Source organism: Colletes gigas, unplaced genomic scaffold (genome assembly GCF_013123115.1).
Source record: "Colletes gigas isolate AHSC1104 unplaced genomic scaffold, ASM1312311v1 Colletes_gigas_Sc00023, whole genome shotgun sequence".
In the NCBI taxonomy this organism is placed as follows: Eukaryota; Metazoa; Arthropoda; class Insecta; order Hymenoptera; family Colletidae; genus Colletes; species Colletes gigas.
The window spans coordinates 3381492-3402896 of record NW_025106652.1 but is presented as its reverse complement, the minus strand read 5'-3'; the positions used below and the strand labels follow the sequence as shown (position 1 = coordinate 3402896).

The 21405-nt window shown below is 36.3% G+C and overlaps 1 protein-coding gene across 1 annotated transcript in view; it reads left to right on the top strand.

Moving 5' to 3' along the window:
* Positions 1-20110, top strand: part of LOC122401323 (all trans-polyprenyl-diphosphate synthase PDSS1) — a 56456-nt gene extending 36346 nt beyond the window's left edge. The window contains exons 2-8 of the mRNA XM_043403395.1: positions 3569-3721; positions 8599-8732; positions 10585-10726; positions 17984-18073; positions 18457-18588; positions 18658-18852; positions 19218-20110. Coding sequence (XP_043259330.1) covers positions 3569-3721; positions 8599-8732; positions 10585-10726; positions 17984-18073; positions 18457-18588; positions 18658-18852; positions 19218-19439 — 1068 coding nt within the window. The 3' untranslated portion in view covers positions 19440-20110. The remainder of the gene's footprint in view (positions 1-3568; positions 3722-8598; positions 8733-10584; positions 10727-17983; positions 18074-18456; positions 18589-18657; positions 18853-19217) is intronic.
* Positions 20111-21405: the final 1295 nt, after the last annotated feature.

Here is a 21405-nt window from a genome sequence, read left to right as displayed (position 1 = left end):
ACCTGTAACCGATCATGGAATTCGAACCATTTCAAGGCCTCGTGCACGAAGCAGTAAAACTCGAGGAGTCTCGAAACTTTTGCAAGAGTATTGCACGTCTTAAAATTATCTTCGTACGAAGGTACGTCCAACCTTGGAACCTTTTGATTTTGTTTTTGCCTTCCTTAAATGGCGGAGAAAATTAACTTGTTAGGAGATGGAAATTTGTGTTGTAGAAATAAATAGTAACAAGAAGCGGAGGTTACGTTCGAAATTTGTTAAATCGTTAATCAACTAGTGGGAAAAATTCTCCTTGCCGCAAAAAGTGGAATAGATTGAGTTACATACTGAAAGAAACTTTGAGATCTCGTGCGTAGCCATCTTTGCATCGCTTGAATGACCTGAGAGATCGCAGAGAGAGGTCCGGCCATTTTTTAAACGATCTATCCACTCGTAGATCTTACTTCGACTTAAACAACTATCACCGTACTGCTGCTTCGTTTTCAGAGAAGTAATATTCTCTACAGGTTTCACCTACTTCGAACGAAGGAAATGTATTCAAGTTTCTATGAGAATTTAATTTTCTTATTAATTAAATAAGAATATTTTATTAGAATTGTGAAGAATAATTTGTTCTTTGGTGCAGACAAAGGGCTATTTATTAACTTTATTATGAACATTGAGTGTGATAAAAATGAATTACACACGAAAAATAAAGTCGAAACGTCTTGCTAAAGAAAATTAACTTTTTATTCGATATTTAGGTGGATTGATTCATGTTTCATAGCGATTCAACGTTGGTAATCTTTACCGCTTCGTCAGCGTTTCAGGAACATTCAATCCAGCAGTGGTGCACAACCTTTTTTAATAGTAGGTCAAATAAAATTGAATGACATTTTCTATATGTAAAATTTCAAATTGGAACGGACTGAACTATTGCATTGTATAAAATTATTCCAAGTTTCTGTTTATATATGTCTTTCAAGAAAAGGGGCCTAGAGGTTAAACCAACTTTTCCAGTGAAACGGGTTTAAAGTCTTAGATACGTTTCATGATGTTCGTATTGATAACACTGCTTACGTTCCATTAATGCATTATTGGTCCGAGATTCAATATGTTGTGTACTTCGCAATTAAAATTAAAACTATGTTGGTCTAATAATATTTATTTTTGTATCGTTTTATTTAACACAAAAATAAAAAATTGGATCTTGTACAAAGATCTTTTCACCTACGCAAGTTTTCAAGATTTTTGATCCATAAACCTCCTTTTTTTAGAAACAGGTCAACTTTTTTTAATACTAGGTATTTGGGCTACTCTTTACCTATAATCGTATTAGGGTATGATTTTGGATCACGTATCAAGTTTAAGTAACTGTAAATAAACTTGTACAGTAACTACAGTTACTCAAACGTGGAAACTGGCCCAAATTTTACTCCAGTACGATAAGGATTCAAGAATAAAGTAAACATTAAAAAAATAAGCCATCGTTTCTTTGTCGTAACTGACAATCGATGACAGGACAGAAAACTGTCCACCATTGACGCACTGTCGATCATTGGCGCGACTACCTGACACTTCCATTCTTATTTTCTAAATTGTTTAACTCCTGTTTAGCTTCGTTTTTCTGGCGTCGACGAAAGGGTAAAGCCCTTGGAAAGTATATCTGTCGATTAAAAATAAATCGAAATATTTATTTTTATATCGAACGATGAAGAACGCTCGATGCAGCTCGCGTCGTATCTAACGTTCCTGCTAAGACGCGGCATTATTTGCCTGCCGTGACCTCAATTAATCCGCCGGCAAAGAGGCGAACTTGTGAAACTGCGTTAGTGCCATTTACTGCATCCTGACATGCCCAATCCTCCGGCGCTGATCTCACACACTCGTGGTCAGCAACAAACCGTGACTGGCAAGCGAGCGTCGAGCTCGCGCGTCGCGGTGAATGCTAAGAAATCGCTGGGAATCAGAATCAAGTTTCGATGACGAAAGTGAGCATCGACGGGATCCGCCACGAGGGGAAGGAATGTCGTCTTGGCACCGGGAGCCGCGTTAAAGTGCCGACATCTGGAAAAGAGACGCGCTCGTACGCCGACCAGCCAGCCATTACGTGCCCGCGAAACGTAAACAGTCATAGGAATGATGGATTTTGTAAATAACAGTTACCACTTTGTGAAACGTCCTATTACGTATTCCGCCTGTTCCGCGTTTATCGATACGAAATCGCGACGCGACGGTTTCCCTGGAAAGAGAATCGTAGTATGCACGGGATGTATCCGAACTGCTCGATCAAACTTTGTCAAACTACATCAAACATTCGACTGTAGCCTCCCTACGTGTCGTGGACTCCGATAATTAATGCTACAGGTTCTTCAAATTGTCGCGAATACACTGTACAATTTAGTAAACTTTGTCATACCACGTCAAACGCTCAGAGGTAATTATGAATTACTGTTCTTTGTGTTAAAATACTCTGTTTCTTGGAATCGTTAGCAGAATCTGTTTCTCCTATAATAGCTGAAATATCTATTTATCTTTCAAGTTGTCACACTTTTATTGCCAGTTATTATTTCAAATCGAATTATTACAATTCACACGCTTCTCTCTTACTTTTAAATTCACGTTTCGTTCATTCACCTATTCAAGTTTGCTCATATTTGTATTATTTCCTATCGCTATTCAGAGAATATTAAAAATTGTTGATATTATTCGATAGAGAAATATTTGTAATCCTTCGAATTAACTCTGAAATGATTTATCCTCTAATAAAAGTGTCAGTTTTATACTTAGAATTGTTCAATGAACAGCGACAAATTGCGTCGTAATTAATTTAGACACAAGCTTTCACGATTACCGGTTGAATGAAATATTTCTACAGTGACGAGACTTTCACGTTGCACGTGGAATGGAATCGCGAATACTTGCAATCAGTTTGCGCATTTCCTGCAAGTAGTAAAGTCAATGATATGTCAGCCGTAACGCAACAGGTGAAGTAGTAAACGACAGTATATGGTCAGACTAAATCAGTAGTAAGTGACGGGTCGGACAGCGTGCTTATTGGATATACGCAACACATTCATGAAATGACTATTGCAGCTGTTTGCTTTACTCGAAGTACTTCATCTTCAGTAATATATTATGAAATTGTTATTACAAAATGATACTGTCGTATTTACGTGTACACGTAATTCGAAACTGAATGCTTGTCATTTTCTCTTACGCTGTCGATGATATAATATTAGAAGCATTGTAGAAACAAAATTATAAATTTTTACAAAAAAAATAATTGTCTAAAAATAAACATTGCAATGAACGAGTGAAAGTAAAATGTAATGATACGAACCAAAGTCCAATTCTATGACTGTGTTTTAGAACTCTATATTCTTATATATTATTCAATGTTTCCATATGTAACGTATTAGCCTAAGTTGTCGAAGTTCGAAGAAAGAATTTCACTTGGCACTAACATGTTCAAATAAAACGTGTTGAATCTCGATTGTACCGACGTTTCAGAGTTACGAGAGTTAGATTTTCTACCTTGGGCGTTTCTTCCTTACGATTAATAATGAATCATTCTTTTTCCTTGCAGAGTAGAACGAGCACGCTGGACTACAGGACGAATGTCACAAGGATGATGAGTTCTATGCAAACACAGCTACCCGGATCCTTGCACGATTACCAAGTCGACCCTTACCGACTTCTCGAAGACGACCTGAAGGACATTTACGACGATGTACGAGAGGTCAGTCTATCGTAATTATCCACGATGAAATAATAATAATAGTAATCTTTATAGGTCACACAATAGCGTCATCGTTTCATTCCTTGTATCGAATAAACTCGTATACAGAGTGAACCAAGTAAAAACTGTCAGGAGCTACTTTCCTGGGAATCGTTGATGATATGAAGAAATTCTTTTTTTTTTTTTAATATTGTAACGCGAAAAAAAAATTATGTCGACGTCACTAATGGTTCTCAAGGAAACAGTTTGTAACAATTCACACTGTTCACCCTGTACGTTTCGCCAATGCACTTTCTAGAAAGAAATGTCTATTTCTACACGTAAGGACCAGTTCAATTACGTGGAAAAATGTGGATGTCGAATTCCACGCATAGAGGGGTATCATGCACTTTTTACAGTTCCATAGAAGGTAGTCTCGACTAGAATCACGTTTCCAAAAGATAGGAATGAAAAAATGTAATGTAAATGATAGTGGCATATTTCTAACTGCGAATGTTACGAAATTTTCGTAATACTTTTTTCGACCCGTATTAAAGAACGAGTATGTAGATGAATCGTTGTGTTTACCCGATGCACTTGGTAATGTAAACTTGTATATTTTTGTATATACAGAAGCATTCATTGTTCATTCTTATATTTAAAATTACAAGGTACATGAATTATTAAAATTGATATGACAATTCAGAAGTAAAAATGTGATTTGAAAAGTACAATTGAAACTAAAAGTCTTATAGAAATTTTTCGAAGCATTTAAACATTTCGAAATTTTAATTCCTATTAGTAAACATTTACTAAAAGCTCGAATATTTAAAAACAGTGGTTCGATTGTTCAGGCAAACTTGTATTCTCCTTCTGAAAATACAGTACACAGCTTGTAACGTATCTGATGTAATACTACGGAATGTCGTTATAATCTCTTTCATATCATGTATCGTCGGTTCGTGAGTAAAAACTTTTTCTGTTGCGTAATCCCATGAAAAGAAATCTAACGGAAAAAAATGGATTCACGTAACATTTTTCTTTCTGTCTGCCGACAAAAACTAACTTAGCGATTGTAGTAATTTCTTTCTAACTGGTCTGTTGGACACGTGTAATAGAAATGGACGTAGACATAAATCAATACCAGTCAAGGTATCTGTATATTATCGCTAATGATTAATTTTGTTATTTAATTCAACCTTAGAACATCAACAAAATTGTATTGCATCCAACAGTCGTATACACCCGTTCACCATTTTCTGTATGATAACATACATATTGTGTTTGTTTCTAATATTCAATCGAAACATTTCTTTACGTATACCCTTATAATCTCTAAAATTTAAAAAAACTAGCCCTGCAATTTCAAATCCGTGATGGTTTAAGAAAGTTGCATCGATTTCAAAAGACGTTGGGTTAAAAACAAGAATTTATTTTTGGCTAAAGTATCGTTTAAATAAAATTAATTTCTAATTTCTGCCCATCGATACGTTCCACGAACAAAAATGAGAAAGATAAAAATGGCGTAGGAAGTTGAGCGCGAGTCGGTTCGGAGCGACACTCGAACCACGCGTTGAAATTACTTTCTTGCTGCCATTTTCGGTGCAGCGCACGTCGATTCGTCTCGAATCGCCAAGTAGTTCCGTCAGGTGATTCGAACAGGAAGAGGTGGACCAGATCCGGAAGGAAAGACCGCAAAAGCGTTGGTGTCGTCGGTGTAACCCCCCGTTGGATGGCATCGCGAATCGAATTCATCGATTTGCGTCATCGCGGCTTTCGTTGTTACGAGACTTCTGGTCGCCAGAATTTCTTCGTTTTTCCCCCTCCCCCCCTGCCGTTTCGTCTTTTTCGTCTGTTTCTCCTCTGGTTTCTAGCCGATAGGACGCTCGTCCGCGTAATTGTAAATATTTATGGCGAGGAATGCCGTTTTCACGACGAGGCGCCTCCTCTTAAGGCGGTTCGCGCGCGTTAGCGAAAGCAGCCATCGACTTCATGGTCTGCATATATGGCCGAGAGTAGAACTTTTACTCACGGTCGCGTACGGAGTACAATTGTATTTGCGTATGCGCGTGCAAACGCGTTTAGAAAGCACTTTTCTCGTTGCACCATGGAACGCGATAACGCGGATCGTCACGCGCATTACGTGTCATCGGTGGGGCGCGAGCTGGCGTCCTCGGTTAATTAGCTCGAGAATGCCGCCGTGTCGCGAATGGAACAACTGCACGCGCGAATACATTGTTGCTGTAATTGTGAGAACAGGACCCTCGGATTTGTAAGGATGCGTGACTCACAAATTCGTTCACGCGTCCTGGGCATAGTCCGTTTTTAGAGTCCACGGTCAGCTTTGTTTACTCGGAAACCGTAAAACAGAGGTTACAAGTACCGACGTTATTTATAGAAGGGATTATGTTTTATTTTTGAAAAAGAACCCACAGTTTGTACATACATGTGGCGGGTTGAGAGACACCGTGATGTAAATCACATTTTAACTGTTCTACGTAAAATGATGTTTGGCGTTCGTTGTTTAAAAAAGATCCAGACACGTATTAAAGTTACAAAAACCCTTCTACAAACTCAGAAACGTGTTATAAAAATTGAAGGATGTTTAAATTCTGGAGTGATATTTCGGAAACATATCAATTAGTGAAAATTTAATAATGAATACACTTTTTAATGAATAATAATTTTTAACGTACGATATAATATGTATAATATAACGCATAATATAATATGTTCTCTAATTTTTATGTAGAAGTATTAACAATAAAGCGTAAGGTGGACTTACACCGTTATGGTTCGAAATGCTTTGGTAACTTTGTTTAGTATCAAACAAAATTTTCGCCATTTCTCAGCAAAGTATGAATTTACAAGTAAGTCGATTTTTATGATAAATAGAAGAGAGCTTGCTCTCAACTCCAATGTTAACTCAAATTTGAAGAATTTGGCTTACACCACTAGGGCTCTCAACCCGCCATATGTGTCTACTGTAATTAATTTGATTTTGAACACTAATATTTGAAATTAATAATTGCAAGAATGTAATTTAAATCAAAATTGGAAGTTTTCTTTTGAAAAAAAAAATGAAATGGAATTCTGGGACGAGGGCGTGCCTAATTATAGATCATAGTTTTGAATTTGCTGACTCCAACCTGTGAAAAGAATGCGACTTTTCACTTCGCTCTACTTTCCTCAGACTCCCAGACAAATATTAGATTTAATATTCCAAGCTATCGCTGTGTTGAAGCCCATTAAAAAGTAAACATCACACTCGAGGACATCTGCTCGTTAGAACAGCCAGGGGTGGATCTAGATAAGGGGCAATGGGAAATATATTTAAAAAAAAAATATATTTATTATTCTTCCTCATAATGACTGCAAACATATTATACATGATGTCAACTGCAATTATTTGCCGAGTAAATACGAACTTACTAATTTTTTTAAGTCTCTCACCACTTGTGCTACCGATTTGCTCGCCAAATGTTAAAATTATTAAAAACATAAATGACACGTCTTTCGTAGATAATTCAATATCCTTCAATTTTGATAATAACTATTTTATCTATCAAATTAATCACAAGATATTGGTAAACAACCACAAAGCTGTACTTATTTTCCTAGATGGTGGCGATTTCTCAATTCTGACCCTACAGAACCTTGTACATTTCAAAACTTTCCTGTTTATTCTTTTTGTTTGTTGGATCGGAATCTTCGTTAAGTTATCGCGCGTATGTACAGTCAGTAAGGACGTTCGATCAAGTTGGCCTAAGTGCATCGGTTTCGTCGCTTCCGACCACGTGAACGAGACTATACGGAAAGCGTTTCTGACGTAAGCTCATGAATCGAGCTACTAACGAGCGTTCCTTTCGACTTTGGCCAAATTCCAGGACGAACTTTCAGCGAGTGTCACGGCTAGAATTCAAAGCGATCCACGCGATCGACGTTGCTACTTCGATCGCGCTTGCAACCGACAACCATTCGTCACGTATGTTAATCATCATCAGATTATGGTCATCGATTGTCTATGCGCGAGCAGCGAGTGATAAATTGGCTTAGAATAAAATATGTAACGCCTGCATTGAATCGAAATAATACATCGGTTGTTCTAATTCGTACGAGCATAGCGGGTGGAACGGTATATTGATTATTATAGTTCAGTGTTCCTTATACCGATCCCTCCCGCGTAATATCTCACTCGGAGAATCTTTTTACCTATTGTCAGCGATTCAATATCAACTACGTTCGTTAAGAATTCGATAGATTTCTCCTTACGATAAGAAATTCGAAACTAGTTACTGCTACTCATAATTCATACCTCATGAAAAAATTGAAACACAAAGCTACGAGGACTAGTCTTATTTGAGCACAATTAACACTTATCTTATTCTTAACCTAGAAAGAGCACATAAATCTTTCATATTCTCGAGCAGTTCTCTTCGAACCTAACACCTAAAATACCCTTTTTCTTTATTTTGCATAATTTATGACTCGTCGCATACAGAAATAATTGTTGCTAAGGAAACTTCAAGCTCTACCGTCGCCATTAATTTTACACGTTGCGCAAATCTTTCTCACTTTAATCTAAATATTAGCCATTTTTCAAATAAATATGTGTAATTTTCATTAACTTCTTTGTACCCTTAAAACAAAAATACCTGAAATAATTACATAGGGAACGATTAGAATTTTTTGGTAGATCCAAGGTACAAAACTGATAGCGAAATTAGCTTCTTTCAAAATGGTGGGAAAATAACGCGCAGCATTTGACGAGGAAATGATACTGCAGACATTAATTTTTTCATTAGAGGATGGCACACAAACGCTTGGCGCTTTTTCTAATAACAATGAGAATTCCGTTTCACCGTTCGAAGTCAAGGTTACGTTTGCCATTGTTCCAGGTACTCATCAGGAACACCACGCAGAAGGAGCTGCAAACTATAGCGACGTACTACTTTGACGGGAAGGGAAAGGCAGTGCGGCCGATGGTAGCAATTCTCATGGCACGGGCTATCAATTACCACAAGGAAAGAAAGTGAGTTGTGAGAGGCACGCCTGTGCAGATTCTTTCAAGTTCGCCGTCGATAAATTTTTACGTTTTACGGCGATTAAGAAATTTATTGTCCATTCGAGTACTCCCTTCGTTCTGATCGTTTTGCGTCGTCGAAGCGTAGATTGGCCTCTAAACGCGTCGACGAGACGCCGTAATTGTCTCACGCGGTAATTACCTATTTAGAAAGGTCTGAAGGACGTGGCGGGATATATCATAGATGCGTGTGATAACACGTCGACCATTCAACATACGTTCTACGTCGAGTGGATCACCGGTGACCCACGAAGGGGAGACTATTATAAATTATAAAATTGTATACAGACAATACCATTGAATTCGGAATCATCGCGTTATGGGTCACTGGAGACCCACGAAGTATTCTTTATTTCGATCGATCTCTAGAAGAAACTTCCCTCAAAACAGCGCGAAATTTAAAACTAGTCAAAGAATTCAAAACTATTCTAGACTGTAGAAATCGTAATAGAAAAACGTATTTTATTTTATTTTTGCATTATATAAATACAAATAAAATTATTTAATAGTAAATAATTATTTCATGATGGAATAGGAGGTTTCTGCATGAGATTAGTAACGAAACACATTAGTTTTCAACAGTTATCGGATAGAAATTGTATTCGAGTTCCCTGCCTCATTGGTATACTAAAGGTAAATAGAAATCTAACGATAATGGAAACAAAGTAAAACGAAGGTGTGCACGCGATTCGTTAATACGAGAAAAGAATAGCCTTGCAACGTTTAGAAAGCATCGAAAGAATGCGACGCGTCGGGACGGTCGGTTTCAAATTCATCAATCGCTTTGAAAGCAATTACCCGTCGTGCGCGAATCGACGTCGTTGAATATGAATGAGAATGTTCGGTGAATGAGAACTAGTGTACGCTGTCGCATATGCTCGACGAATTGTAAATAGTAGTAAGCATGACGTCGCGATTCAAACCGCGATGGCAATGAGATAATCTCACGAGTGACGAGAGACGTCGAATTTTCTGTCATCGACCAATATGCAGAATTTGTCGTTCGCCAGGGACACGTGTCTCTTGTAACAATATTGGAACGGCTATAACATTTTATTTTATTTAGACAAGGGAAGATAAACAAGCACAAGATAATAAAAATATTATTAATCCATGGTTGTCACTCTACAATTGGAACCCCTTTTTATAATAGTCAAATACTCTACAAAACCATCGCCAAAAATAATTATTTAAATTATTATGTTAGTTCTAGTCTTGTTTCACAATAGAAATGACACGTTATTTAATTATATTGTAGGCTTGTCAGAAACAATAGAACCTATGGTAACAATTAGCCTGAACATTAAATATAATTACATAACATTTTGAAGTTAGAACGAGTAAAAGAATTTACTAGACAGTTAGCACCAACCATAGTTACTCACGGGTGCCGTATCTTCTAAGTTTATGGGGATGAAGAATAATAATAATTGAACTAAATAGTATACTTATCGGTATTATAAATAACTGATGTCTAGATGTCAGTCTTAAGTAACCTGCTGACAGTAAACTAAATATTTTGATCTGTATCTTAATAAGTATGTTATTCGATTAGTGTCATCACTGACTGGTATTCTCAATCTTATTAATCTCTACTCACGTTCGTGATCGATAAACGACGGAGAGACTACGGTGAAATCTTGCATAAATCAATCGCGAACCATTATATTTATCGATACTTTTCTTTTCGAGCTGTTCCTATTCGTCCTTTCTCTTCCAATCGCGAATCAGCGATCTTCACACCTATCGAACGCGGGGGCGTGCGATCAACGATTAAACGATAGAAATCGTTCCGTTTCAGCGATCTCTTGGCATCGCAGCGACAGGTGGCGATGATTTCCGAGATGATCCACAACGCCTCGTTAGTGCACGACGACGTAATCGATCAGCCTGACTTCCGCCGCGGTAAACCTTCGGTCAACGTTGTCTGGAGCCAAAAAAAGGTAAGGTCTGCCTCGTTTTTGGTCAAAGTCTGCGCGAGCATCCGAAGTTCAACGAATTTGAAATATCAACGATTTATTTAACGATCCACGTCGATGACGAAGTTCTTCTTGGGAACTGGTATACCTTGAAGGATCCAAAAATAAAGAAAGAAGTTCACGGAACGTCCGGATTTCTGCGTACACAGTCGCCCATACATATTTGAACACTTGGTGGGATGTGATCGTTAGGCTTTTCTGAGCATTGTCTTTATCCGTACGAAACTTCATCATGGTTGTTTTATAAATCTTTTAGAAAAGAGTACGTTCATCCACTTTAAACGCGCAGCACGTTGTTTTATTCCCATTTTCCATAGTACTATGTTCTCGTATTTTTCTACATAACATCATCTTATCGTTCATCTAATGTTCGAATGAGATCATAAGATAAAGATTAAGCCGGCATGGATTGTGAAACAGCCATATTCGTTGAATCTCGCATTTTCATCTTGCTTCTATAAAATGCAATGTTTCCTGTAATTCTGTTATTATTTTTGTTCTTTTAATACGGTGTTGTTAACCTTCTATAACCAGTTTACCATGAATAACCTCACGTAACTCTGAAGTCACCTTTACTTGCACTGTAATTATAAAGTAACTCTATATTTTTGTTAAATACAGATGGTATTTTGTTTTGACAAAAATTATAGGCTACTTAATTTATCAATTATAACCTGTGCATCAAATTCTTATAAAATTTATATGAACATAAATTTAAAAAAAAAATCATATTATTTCAATAAAATTTGTGAAATGAATCGCATTATTTAAATAGAAAATTAATAAAAATTGGCACGTAAATAAGGATTCTAAAAATAAATGTAAACGTCGAAACAGACAGATAATTCTCAAGGTGAAATTGGCAGACCGTCGAATACCCGGAGCCGCGATTTTTTCTATCCATTCTGTTTCTCTATTTAATAAACGTTCGTGTTCGATCTTCATTCGCCTCAGTGTCGAGTCGCTCATGTTTATTCGATCGTCGGTCATCATCGACATCTGGGATTTCTTTCGCACGATGCACCGTGAATTTCGATACAGTCTCGATCGCCCGTCGCGTCGATCGATGAAGACTAAAAACTCTCTCTGAAATACCGGAGAAGGAAAGAGGCTAATGCGATTCACGGAGCCGCGCGACGCTGACCGTGCACGCTTTCTTGGCCTGGAACCGGAAACGGATCCACGTTTGGTCTGACGTTGCCGCGCCGCCACGCTTGACGTGATTTCGAAAAGGCGAATCGCTGAAACGACCACCATGTAGGAAAAAAATCTGCTGCACGCGTTAACGTTTTATCCTATAAACAGGAAAGACGTTTCTGAATACCAGGTGACTCGCCATACACTGTGGAATAAGGAGATAACACGCCTTGAAGTATTGTTATTTATTATGTCAATGGCTTACGGTTATATTCTGTCCTCCTTAGCTAAAATGTTTTGTCAATTTTTCGTTTTTCTCTGTTTCCACCTTTTAAGTAAATTTAAGTAGTTATTTTTAACGCATCATTGTGACGGAATGGTAACACAGTTTCAGAATTTTCTACCTTGAAGTTAAATCATCTGACTAATGTTACCGTTGTGTTAAAAGAAAAATCAATACGAGTCGTGAAAAAATATTAAACGCCAGTGAAGTTCGAATATTATTAACGAAAGAAATTATTGCTAGGTACAAGGCGGATTTAAAAATTCAGGTACAATGGGTCGCTGGTTGCACGATTAACGGTGCGTTAGAAATTGCCTCGAAAGTTGAATCTGGCAATTAGATTTCTTGGAAACATTGTTGCAAGGCAGGGGAGCCGTAGACCGAATCACGTAACGATCGTCTGTTACTAAATCGCGTTCAGAAATCATAATTCACGTGCTACCACTCGAGATCGATATAAGAAACACTATACTATAATTTATACACATAAAAGTTAATTGATAACATTGCAGAACTTTGGAGTTGAAAAATATTTTTATTTCTTTACGAATGTTTTATCTCAGATCTACAAAATAATATTGGACATCCAGTTTTTGTTTACAATCAGTATTATCATGATGAAAGTTATAAAAAGATCGTGGAGTTTAAAATCAGGATCGAAGGGTTGAAGTTTTTGACACGCGAATAGAAATTAATTGGCCTAGCACACACATTCTCGCGCAAATATACGTGATTCGTAGGAATGGTTGAAAAGTGTGACGGCCTTGAGGAACAAATTAGCGGGTTACAAAGAAATGGAAAGCCGTAAAATAACCACGAAAGTCTCGCGTCAAAGATTGGCGGGAGCATTGGGATAACCAATTGTGTAACAGCGACGTATTAACGCGACACTAATTGAGCGACCTCTTGCTTATGTATATATAATAGTTATCGCTGGGTTACGCGCAAATAACAAGGCCGTGAACGAGCTAGAACGTAACTTGAAATTCCTCTTTATCGAACGATCACCTGTCGAAAGAGCGCGACCATTTTCTATATTATTAGGTGATTCCTAATTAGACGATCAAACTGTCCGAATACTTTCTACGAGTAGAATTATACGACGAACATGTTACAAAACATAGAAACAAAAATGCTTTTTTTAAAAAGTTATAAAAAAAAATGTTCGTAACAAAGTAAACGCTTGTGGTACAAAATAACAAAATATTCACGTGCCTTTATAATAATAGCATAATTAAAAATTATATTATTATTATAAAGGCACGTGAATATTTTGTTGAATTTACCCTTGCATCTCGAAACATCTGATACCTTCAGCAATATAAATGGATGCATTTATTTATCATCAAACGAACGAACAGTTAGAAAAACAGGAAGCTCTCAGACATCCGACAGAATTTATGTTACACGGAAGTGAAACCACATACTGAACTGATTTTTCGCTCATAAATTTTACGAGAAGATTTAAAAGATTTAATTTGTAAGTCAATCGCCGATGTCTTCCTGAATATTTCTTGTTTATTTCAGAGTGTATTATCAATTTCTAAGATCCTGATTACCTTTATTAATATCTAACTGTGATTGATATAGTGTCGGAAAAATAGCAACGATGAAATTTCACCTAATCGCCTCTCAGATTGTCACAACTCGGTTCCCTGTTTATTACAATCTGAGAAATAGTATTATTTTTTTATTAAAGTTTTAATTAATTCGCTTTGACCATCGACGATTTATTATAATCGATTTGCGAAAACTAAATTGGCATTTAAAGAAGGTTTAAGATTTTTATTCGTACTATCTTACCGCAAATAATGCAATAATTTGGATTGCGAAGTTCTTATATGGAATGGAAATCCTTTCTCTTGCATTTCGGCCGTAAATGTAAATTCATTTGAAACATTTCAAGGATATTCTAGTTTCCCAGAACTGTAACGACATTTAAACTGCTGATGCTAATATACTATGCTATATATTAAACTTCGTGAAGTTTTTAAATATACAGATATGTGCTAGCACTACTTATACAGAACCGAAAGGAATTAATATTCACAGAATTGAAAATATGGGTTACAGCAATGTATTAACCAGTAATTCTAAATGTGTAGGCCACCGTTAAGAAATCATGATAAAATAGAGGTAAAATGAAGGCTACAACCCACCCCAACAAATTTATTATCTCAATTTTAACACTAGAATTACCAAAGTAAAATACATTACTTACTCACCTGGATTTTTAAAAATGTACCATAATTTTCTATAAGGGAATGAATAAACATTTACTTCCATTGCATTATACATTTCTTCAAGTGTCTACCGTTTTAATTTCTTTGTCACAAATAAATACATCATAATTGACGGTAGTTCTAGTGCTAATGACTTCAAGCAATTTTTTTATTAGCCGACAAATCCTCAACAGGCATCAAAACTTTAATATTTCTATTACAATTTCTAGGGATGGGAAAATCGTTAGCCTGTCTCTTCAAGCTCCACCACTGCACGCGTATTTTAATTGTAGCAGAACTGTAGCAACGCGTATCGACTCGAGGTACAACGTATCGTATGATAAGAATTTCTTAATCGCGATAAACCGTCAACTTCGATCCGTATCATTGATCGGAAGTTATTTCCCAAAGGCTTTGAACGAGCTCGATCAGACTTTCCTGGTAGCTGAGGCTGCACCCTATTGCTCGCTACGCTGATTCATGCGCGTTTTGTGAAACAGTCTCTTTCGCAACGGCAATTTCAATAAAGTATCGCGGCTACGAAAACAACGTTTTCGAAAGGAAATCCCGTAGCGTGTCGTCGCACTTAACGCACGTGAAAACGAGGCGATGGAAGATACCGGATGTGAAACTCGAAATTACGAGCCGGTTGTCTGGCTGCTCGTCTCGTTATCGCGCCTGACAACGGAACGACACGGACATTCGCACCTGTGTCCCCGTGCCGTGGACGAAACAAGTAGATCTTCCGACCGATTGACGTGCAACCTTGATGAATTTCCCTCGTAAAGCTTTCCTCGTTTTTACGCGACGAAATATGGCGCGTAGTGAAAGGTATCGAAATTATTTACGCTTCACGTGCTTCCGCGCGATGTGAAAACATTCTGGGGAAAATTCGGTCTAAAACTCGGACACAGGTTTTATTTTTTTCATTTAACATCATATTCTCGGTTTTTATTTCTGAAAACAATTGTAAAATTTGTTGAACATTGCAATTATATCCTACACGAATCGTGTCAAGATTTACATTTTAATTGCAATAAATGTTTAAGTTGTCCGAATTGTGCTACATGAAGAATTCTCTATAGTGCTCCCCTTGGAATGTGACGTTCTCTGCTTTAGAAAACACTACATTATGGCAATGAAGTATTCCGTTTAGGGAAATGGTTTCGTAAATGTGTTTTCCTTGAGATTTGCACGTCGTAGTGAATGGTGCTCGAGATAATTGACAGTTCTAAAGATTGTTTGGGCTAAAGAATGCAAATGTTCAGTGAACGTCCTGTGGCACTAAGTGTAGAGTATTTTTATATTCCTATTATCTAAAATGTGTTATTTGGTCTTGCTAGTAACTAAATTTTGTAAGTTATATAGAAGAAAAATTATAGAACGTTCCTTTAAGAATATTATTTTAACGAGTAGTCACACCTCTGAAATATCCATGCAGTAGCATCGTCAAAGTTCAATTTTCAATTTATATTTTATATAATGATTCTTGATTAAAATTATTGCAATGCAAAAGAATCTTGACAATCTGAACGCTTGAAAAATGATTTGAATTAGCCATCGTGAAGCGTAATGAATAATTACTGAAAGGTTTTTATGGAACAGTAGTACTTCTTAACAGCAGTTAATAATTTCGATCCCACAATGTCCACGTGCATAATTTAATCAGACCACAGTGTTCACAAAATTCAATTACCGTAACGATTATGACAGTTACAAAACTACTGCCTCTGGTAATTACTACTATTACTAATCACTACATAGTAGACCAACCATCTTACGTAACACAACCATCAGCCGTCAATGGTCGTTAAGAAAGTTGCTGTATACATTTACTTGCTTTTTAGTGGTTTCCGGCTTCATAACGCGAATCGAAATGGCCAATTTTTCGGTGTTTACTTTACGTCTTTCTGCCTTAATATTTCACAATTAAGGAAAAAGCGAGACGAGAATTCATTACTTATGCTGGTAACAAATGGTCTAAAAACACCTCTCCCAAAATAGATTCGAAGATAAGTGAACATAAGTTAACGTGAACACAAGAGGTATAGAAAATATAATTCGAATAATCAAACTTGAAACAAATCGAAGATAAAATTATTTTATATAAATTATACCGACGATCGAATTTTAAGAGTACAGTAATGAAATGGAAAGTAAATTGTCTAGGGTGCGTAGAAAACAATGGAAAATTTGTAAGCCTCGCAGTAGCCGTTGATTATGCGTTACAGGAACTGTTTAACGCATTTAGAATATGAGATTCAGTGTCGCTTGTGGAAATCGTCGTCGCAGACGGTAGCCATCGATGTTAAAAGCCATTAAGAAAGTGTGGTTTCAGTGTGTCCTCGCGTGCAATGTGCTCATCAAATGCTTTCCGTTGCCGTTGTAACGCCAGAAAACCGCAAGCACATGCATCGAAACTAACTGAACGGTACCCGTGAGGCCATTGACGATCTATTCTCCCTTGTAATGTAGTCGCGACTACTTAACTTGTACCCACCAGTCTAACCCCTATTTGCATTGCAGCGACTTTCTAACAATACCGCGTGTCTTCATCTTCATCTCGCCTATACTTTGCATTAACATGTGTACCAAACCGTCGTAAACTTCGTGTAACGAATCATAAAGAAAAATGCGTTCAATCGTTGTGCTTCCGATTGCAATTTAACATTCGAGCGATTTCGCTGTCGATCCATTCGTTGGAGTACCGCTTTCAAGTGACAATTTTTAGCCCGGATTCAAATTACAAAATCCACCCATCAATCTTTATAGCAGTGGAATAAATTATTATTAGACTGATGACTAACAATAAGTTGTCATTAAAATAATATTCTAGAATTAACACCAATCCCTTAGAACGAGTTCGACAAATTTTTCACCGTGTTCCTCGATGTTACGCTTTCTGTGGTCACGTTTACCGTAATCATGGACCAAATTATATTCCCGCGACTGTGAGACGAAAGAAAGTAGCCTCTCGCGTTACTGGCCAGCCTTCATTCCGAGCGAACACCCGACAGTTCGGAATAAAATCAAACAGTCCGGAGATCTGTATCGTAGTCAGTTAATTAAAACCGTTTCTTCGTACGCAAGAATTTCTAGCATTTGGTATTTAGAAAAAACAGGACGTAAGAACGAACATTCGCATGCTCTGGGTTTATCGGTTGTGCGTTTCGAAAGATGCACAGTGAAAGGTAACGCGTACCTTAATCATGCATAGTAATTCTACCTTTTTCGGTCGATGATAAATGACAAGCATCGAAAGAACAATATCGAAAATAGGCGAACTTTTCTAGTAATTAGAAACCAAATGTTCTTTTACTATTCGATTATTTGAATAATATTTATTCAATGGTGGGCATGAGGGGTGACTGCAAGTTCTTGATCACCTCTCCTATTGACTAAAACGATCTATTATTTAAATTTTAATCGCTTCCAGCAATTTCTTTATTCGTTAACAAAATGAACATTCATTGAAACTTTAATATTTCCAAACCTGGAATTTTTTCATGGTCAGCAAAATTGCTATCCTCCGTTAAACTATTTATGATTTTCTCAAACATTCATGTTTTTTGTTTTCAGGTAACGATGGCGGGAGATTACATTTTGGCAGTCGCGTCGATTATGATAGCCCAGCTTCGAAATGACAACGTCACTCTTACCCTCAGTCAGGTAAAGTTCGTAACACTTATTCACGAGTTCATCTTCGTACGAAGATAAATCACCTAACTTGACTATTTTAACGTACAAACGTGTTGATGAATACGAATTATACAAAACAGTTATAGAAATGAAGAAATTAGTTGTACTCGAAAAAAACAAAGAGAATAGTATCATTATAAATGATTAAATGGAGTAAGCAATAACGAAGGAACTTCCATTTCCGTTCAAGTGACGATGCATGAAATTTTGAATTTTCTTATTAATATATCGATTCGTTTTAAATTTGTACACGTGTTTGTTCTTAATTCCACGCGCGCGAAAAAGTATCCACGTGCTCTAGGACCCTGATATAATCCTGATGATAAGTATTGACCAGTCCAGGTGCTTTCCAGGTCGTGACGGACCTGGTGCAGGGTGAATTTATGCAGCTCGGCTCTAAGGAAACAGAAAACGAAAGATTCGCGCATTACCTCACGAAAACATATCGCAAGACGGCCAGTTTGATCGCCAATTCTTTGAAATCTGTAAGTCGCCGCCAATCTTGATGACACGGCTTGATTTGGATCTGCATTGAAAAATTTGTTTTGTCGCAGGTGGCCATGTTAGGGGGTGCTGACGATCAATTGGCAGAATTAGCTTTCCAGTATGGTAGAAATATTGGTTTGGCATTTCAATTAGTTGACGATCTTTTGGATTTCGTGTCGTCTTTGGCGGCAATGGGTAAACCTACTGCGGCTGACCTCAAGCTGGGCCTTGCAACTGCTCCGGTTCTTTTCGCGTGTGAACGGGTAAGTACAAGTACAGTAACCGCTAAAAGAATTTGTAAAGAGTGTCCAAAGTTTATACGACACGAAACCCTGACCAACATTGAAATAATTTTTGTCCAAAATTCTGTTTATTAAATCTGAATTTTATCCTAGGACAATTCCATTTCTCCAATACAACGTAGGATATAAGAAATACAAGTGAAATTTTTGTAGATGTTCAAACGTGTCAAGTAGAATATATTAAATAGGAAATTAACAATAAAATTACATAGAAAATTTAACTAAACAGTTACATGTCAATTTTAACTTACGATTTGTCTCGTAAGAATCTTGTTGATTTCCTTATTAATATTTCTACCATAATTGTTTGCCTTCGTTCGTTACAGTTTCCAGAATTAAACGCGATGATCATGCGCCGGTTTCAAGAGCCAGGAGACGTTGAAAAAGCTTTTGAACTCGTACACAAATCACAAGGTCTCGATCAAACGAGATTTTTAGCTCGAAAACATTGCGTGGAGGCCGCCAAGCTCGCGCAATCCTTAGCCGAAAGCCCATACCAAAAAGGTCTGCAAGTAGTCTGCGATTTAGTATTGAATCGTATGAAGTAGCGACGTGAGAAGTTATGTCTCCATCTATGAAAGAAAAACGAATGACGTAGTCGTGAAGAATTAATATTGGCATCGGTTCTGACTAGTGCCAATTAAAAATTGCATCGAACGAAATGTAACGTACCTTCGACAGGTTGCACGAGTTAAAAAGCAAGGACGAATGCAAGAGAGTCAAAGGTATTTTTTCTGTTAACACCTGTTGTACATTAAAAACTCGTGACGAATGATGTTCGATCGATTACCATCGAAAGTACTTGAAGTTCTGTTTTAACTTGTATGTTTGTTACATAGAAGTTGTAGATGTTTGTCGCTACGGGATTGTTAAAGAAGAGTTAATTCGATAAAATCGAAAGATCGGTAGGGAATTATTTTTATAAATTATATCGTAATTGTATGCGTAACACAAAGAGAAACGCATAATTTTATGATGATCATTGAAAATATTGACGTGCAAGTGGTGTTATTATGAAATTTTTGAACTTATAATCGTTTCGAATTTTTTTTAACGTTTCTTTCTTGTTAGCAAACTGAATTCAAGTTTTGATTCAAGTCTGAATTTAGACACCAAGTGCCTAGATATATTTTCCAAGAGAGAGAGACGCACTATATAAAAAAAGATAAAAATGTAAAAAACGAGCGGTAATGTTTACTTCGCTCCATAGCACACATATTACCTGATTTTTATCGATACTGTCAATCGTAAGTGTAAATAAAATAAAGTGTAGAGTAGTTATATTATATTAGAATTGGTAACTCTTCCTGATTGTTCTCTTCGCGATTTTTATATTACGAATAAATAAACTTTTTGATCTAACTGTTTTACAATGAATTAACTTAGTTCTATTTTTAGAAATTACATAGATGAATATTAAAAAGAAAAAAATTTGCATAATCATGTAACTTCGCGCAATAATGGTCTTAACCAATTACATTAATGAATATCTTTTTGTTTAAAAAGAGAACAAATTTTTTTTTATTTAAAAGATAAAAATAATAATTATATTACTATTTGTTAATTATGTGAGTATTGTTTACACACGTAATATTTTCAAGAACAACAATCGCAAGGGTACCAGTACTAATCGACAGCATAATTTAATGTTTTCTTTAAAACGTGCGAAGAACGCCTACCAAAGAAGACTTTATGGTCTTGATTCTTCCACTAATGTTGCGAAAATTAATTTTGGCTTGTCGAATGTAATAAGAAATATAAAAAATTGGCATGTTATATACCATTGGAACAATTAGGTTTTTGTATTTTCAGAAAATTATTAATATTATTTTTATTCGAAAGGTGTCTAATAAAGTGGAGTACCATCTTCCATAACCTATTATATTCATGTTGAATAGAAAACCTGCTCAAAATATTATTTGCTACATAACTGAACATATAGGTATAAATGTATAATAACTTTTATTTATAACATGAATTAATGTATATAATTGCTCTGTAAGGTAACACAAATCACTGTTGTAAGATTATTAATAAAAAAACATGCAAACATGTAATTACGATCAAATATAGATTTATGTTAGGTTAAGGATATCCAATTGGGACAGAGAAAAGAAGGTATGTAAATGAAGCTCTCGATCTCGTACTCATACGCAAATTATTATTTATAATTCATGTGACCTGCCTATATTTTATCGAGAATTGAATTATTACAAATTGTCATTGAAAAACAGCTTACATACATAATTTATTTATAACCCCAATTACTGAAGTAAAATATTAGTTTATCGATTAAACACAAATACATTTAACATTTATCCCATAATGCTGATATTAATAGAGAAATAAAATGTTTTTCACATGTAAATATCGTATATTGTATATATACGATCCTTTGTAAGCAAATTCTGGATACATAATCTTCAGTGTTTATAATAAAAAAGAATTACAAAATTATAGAATTGAAACCGAATATCTTTAACTTAGATCGATTAGCTTCATTATTACTAAATT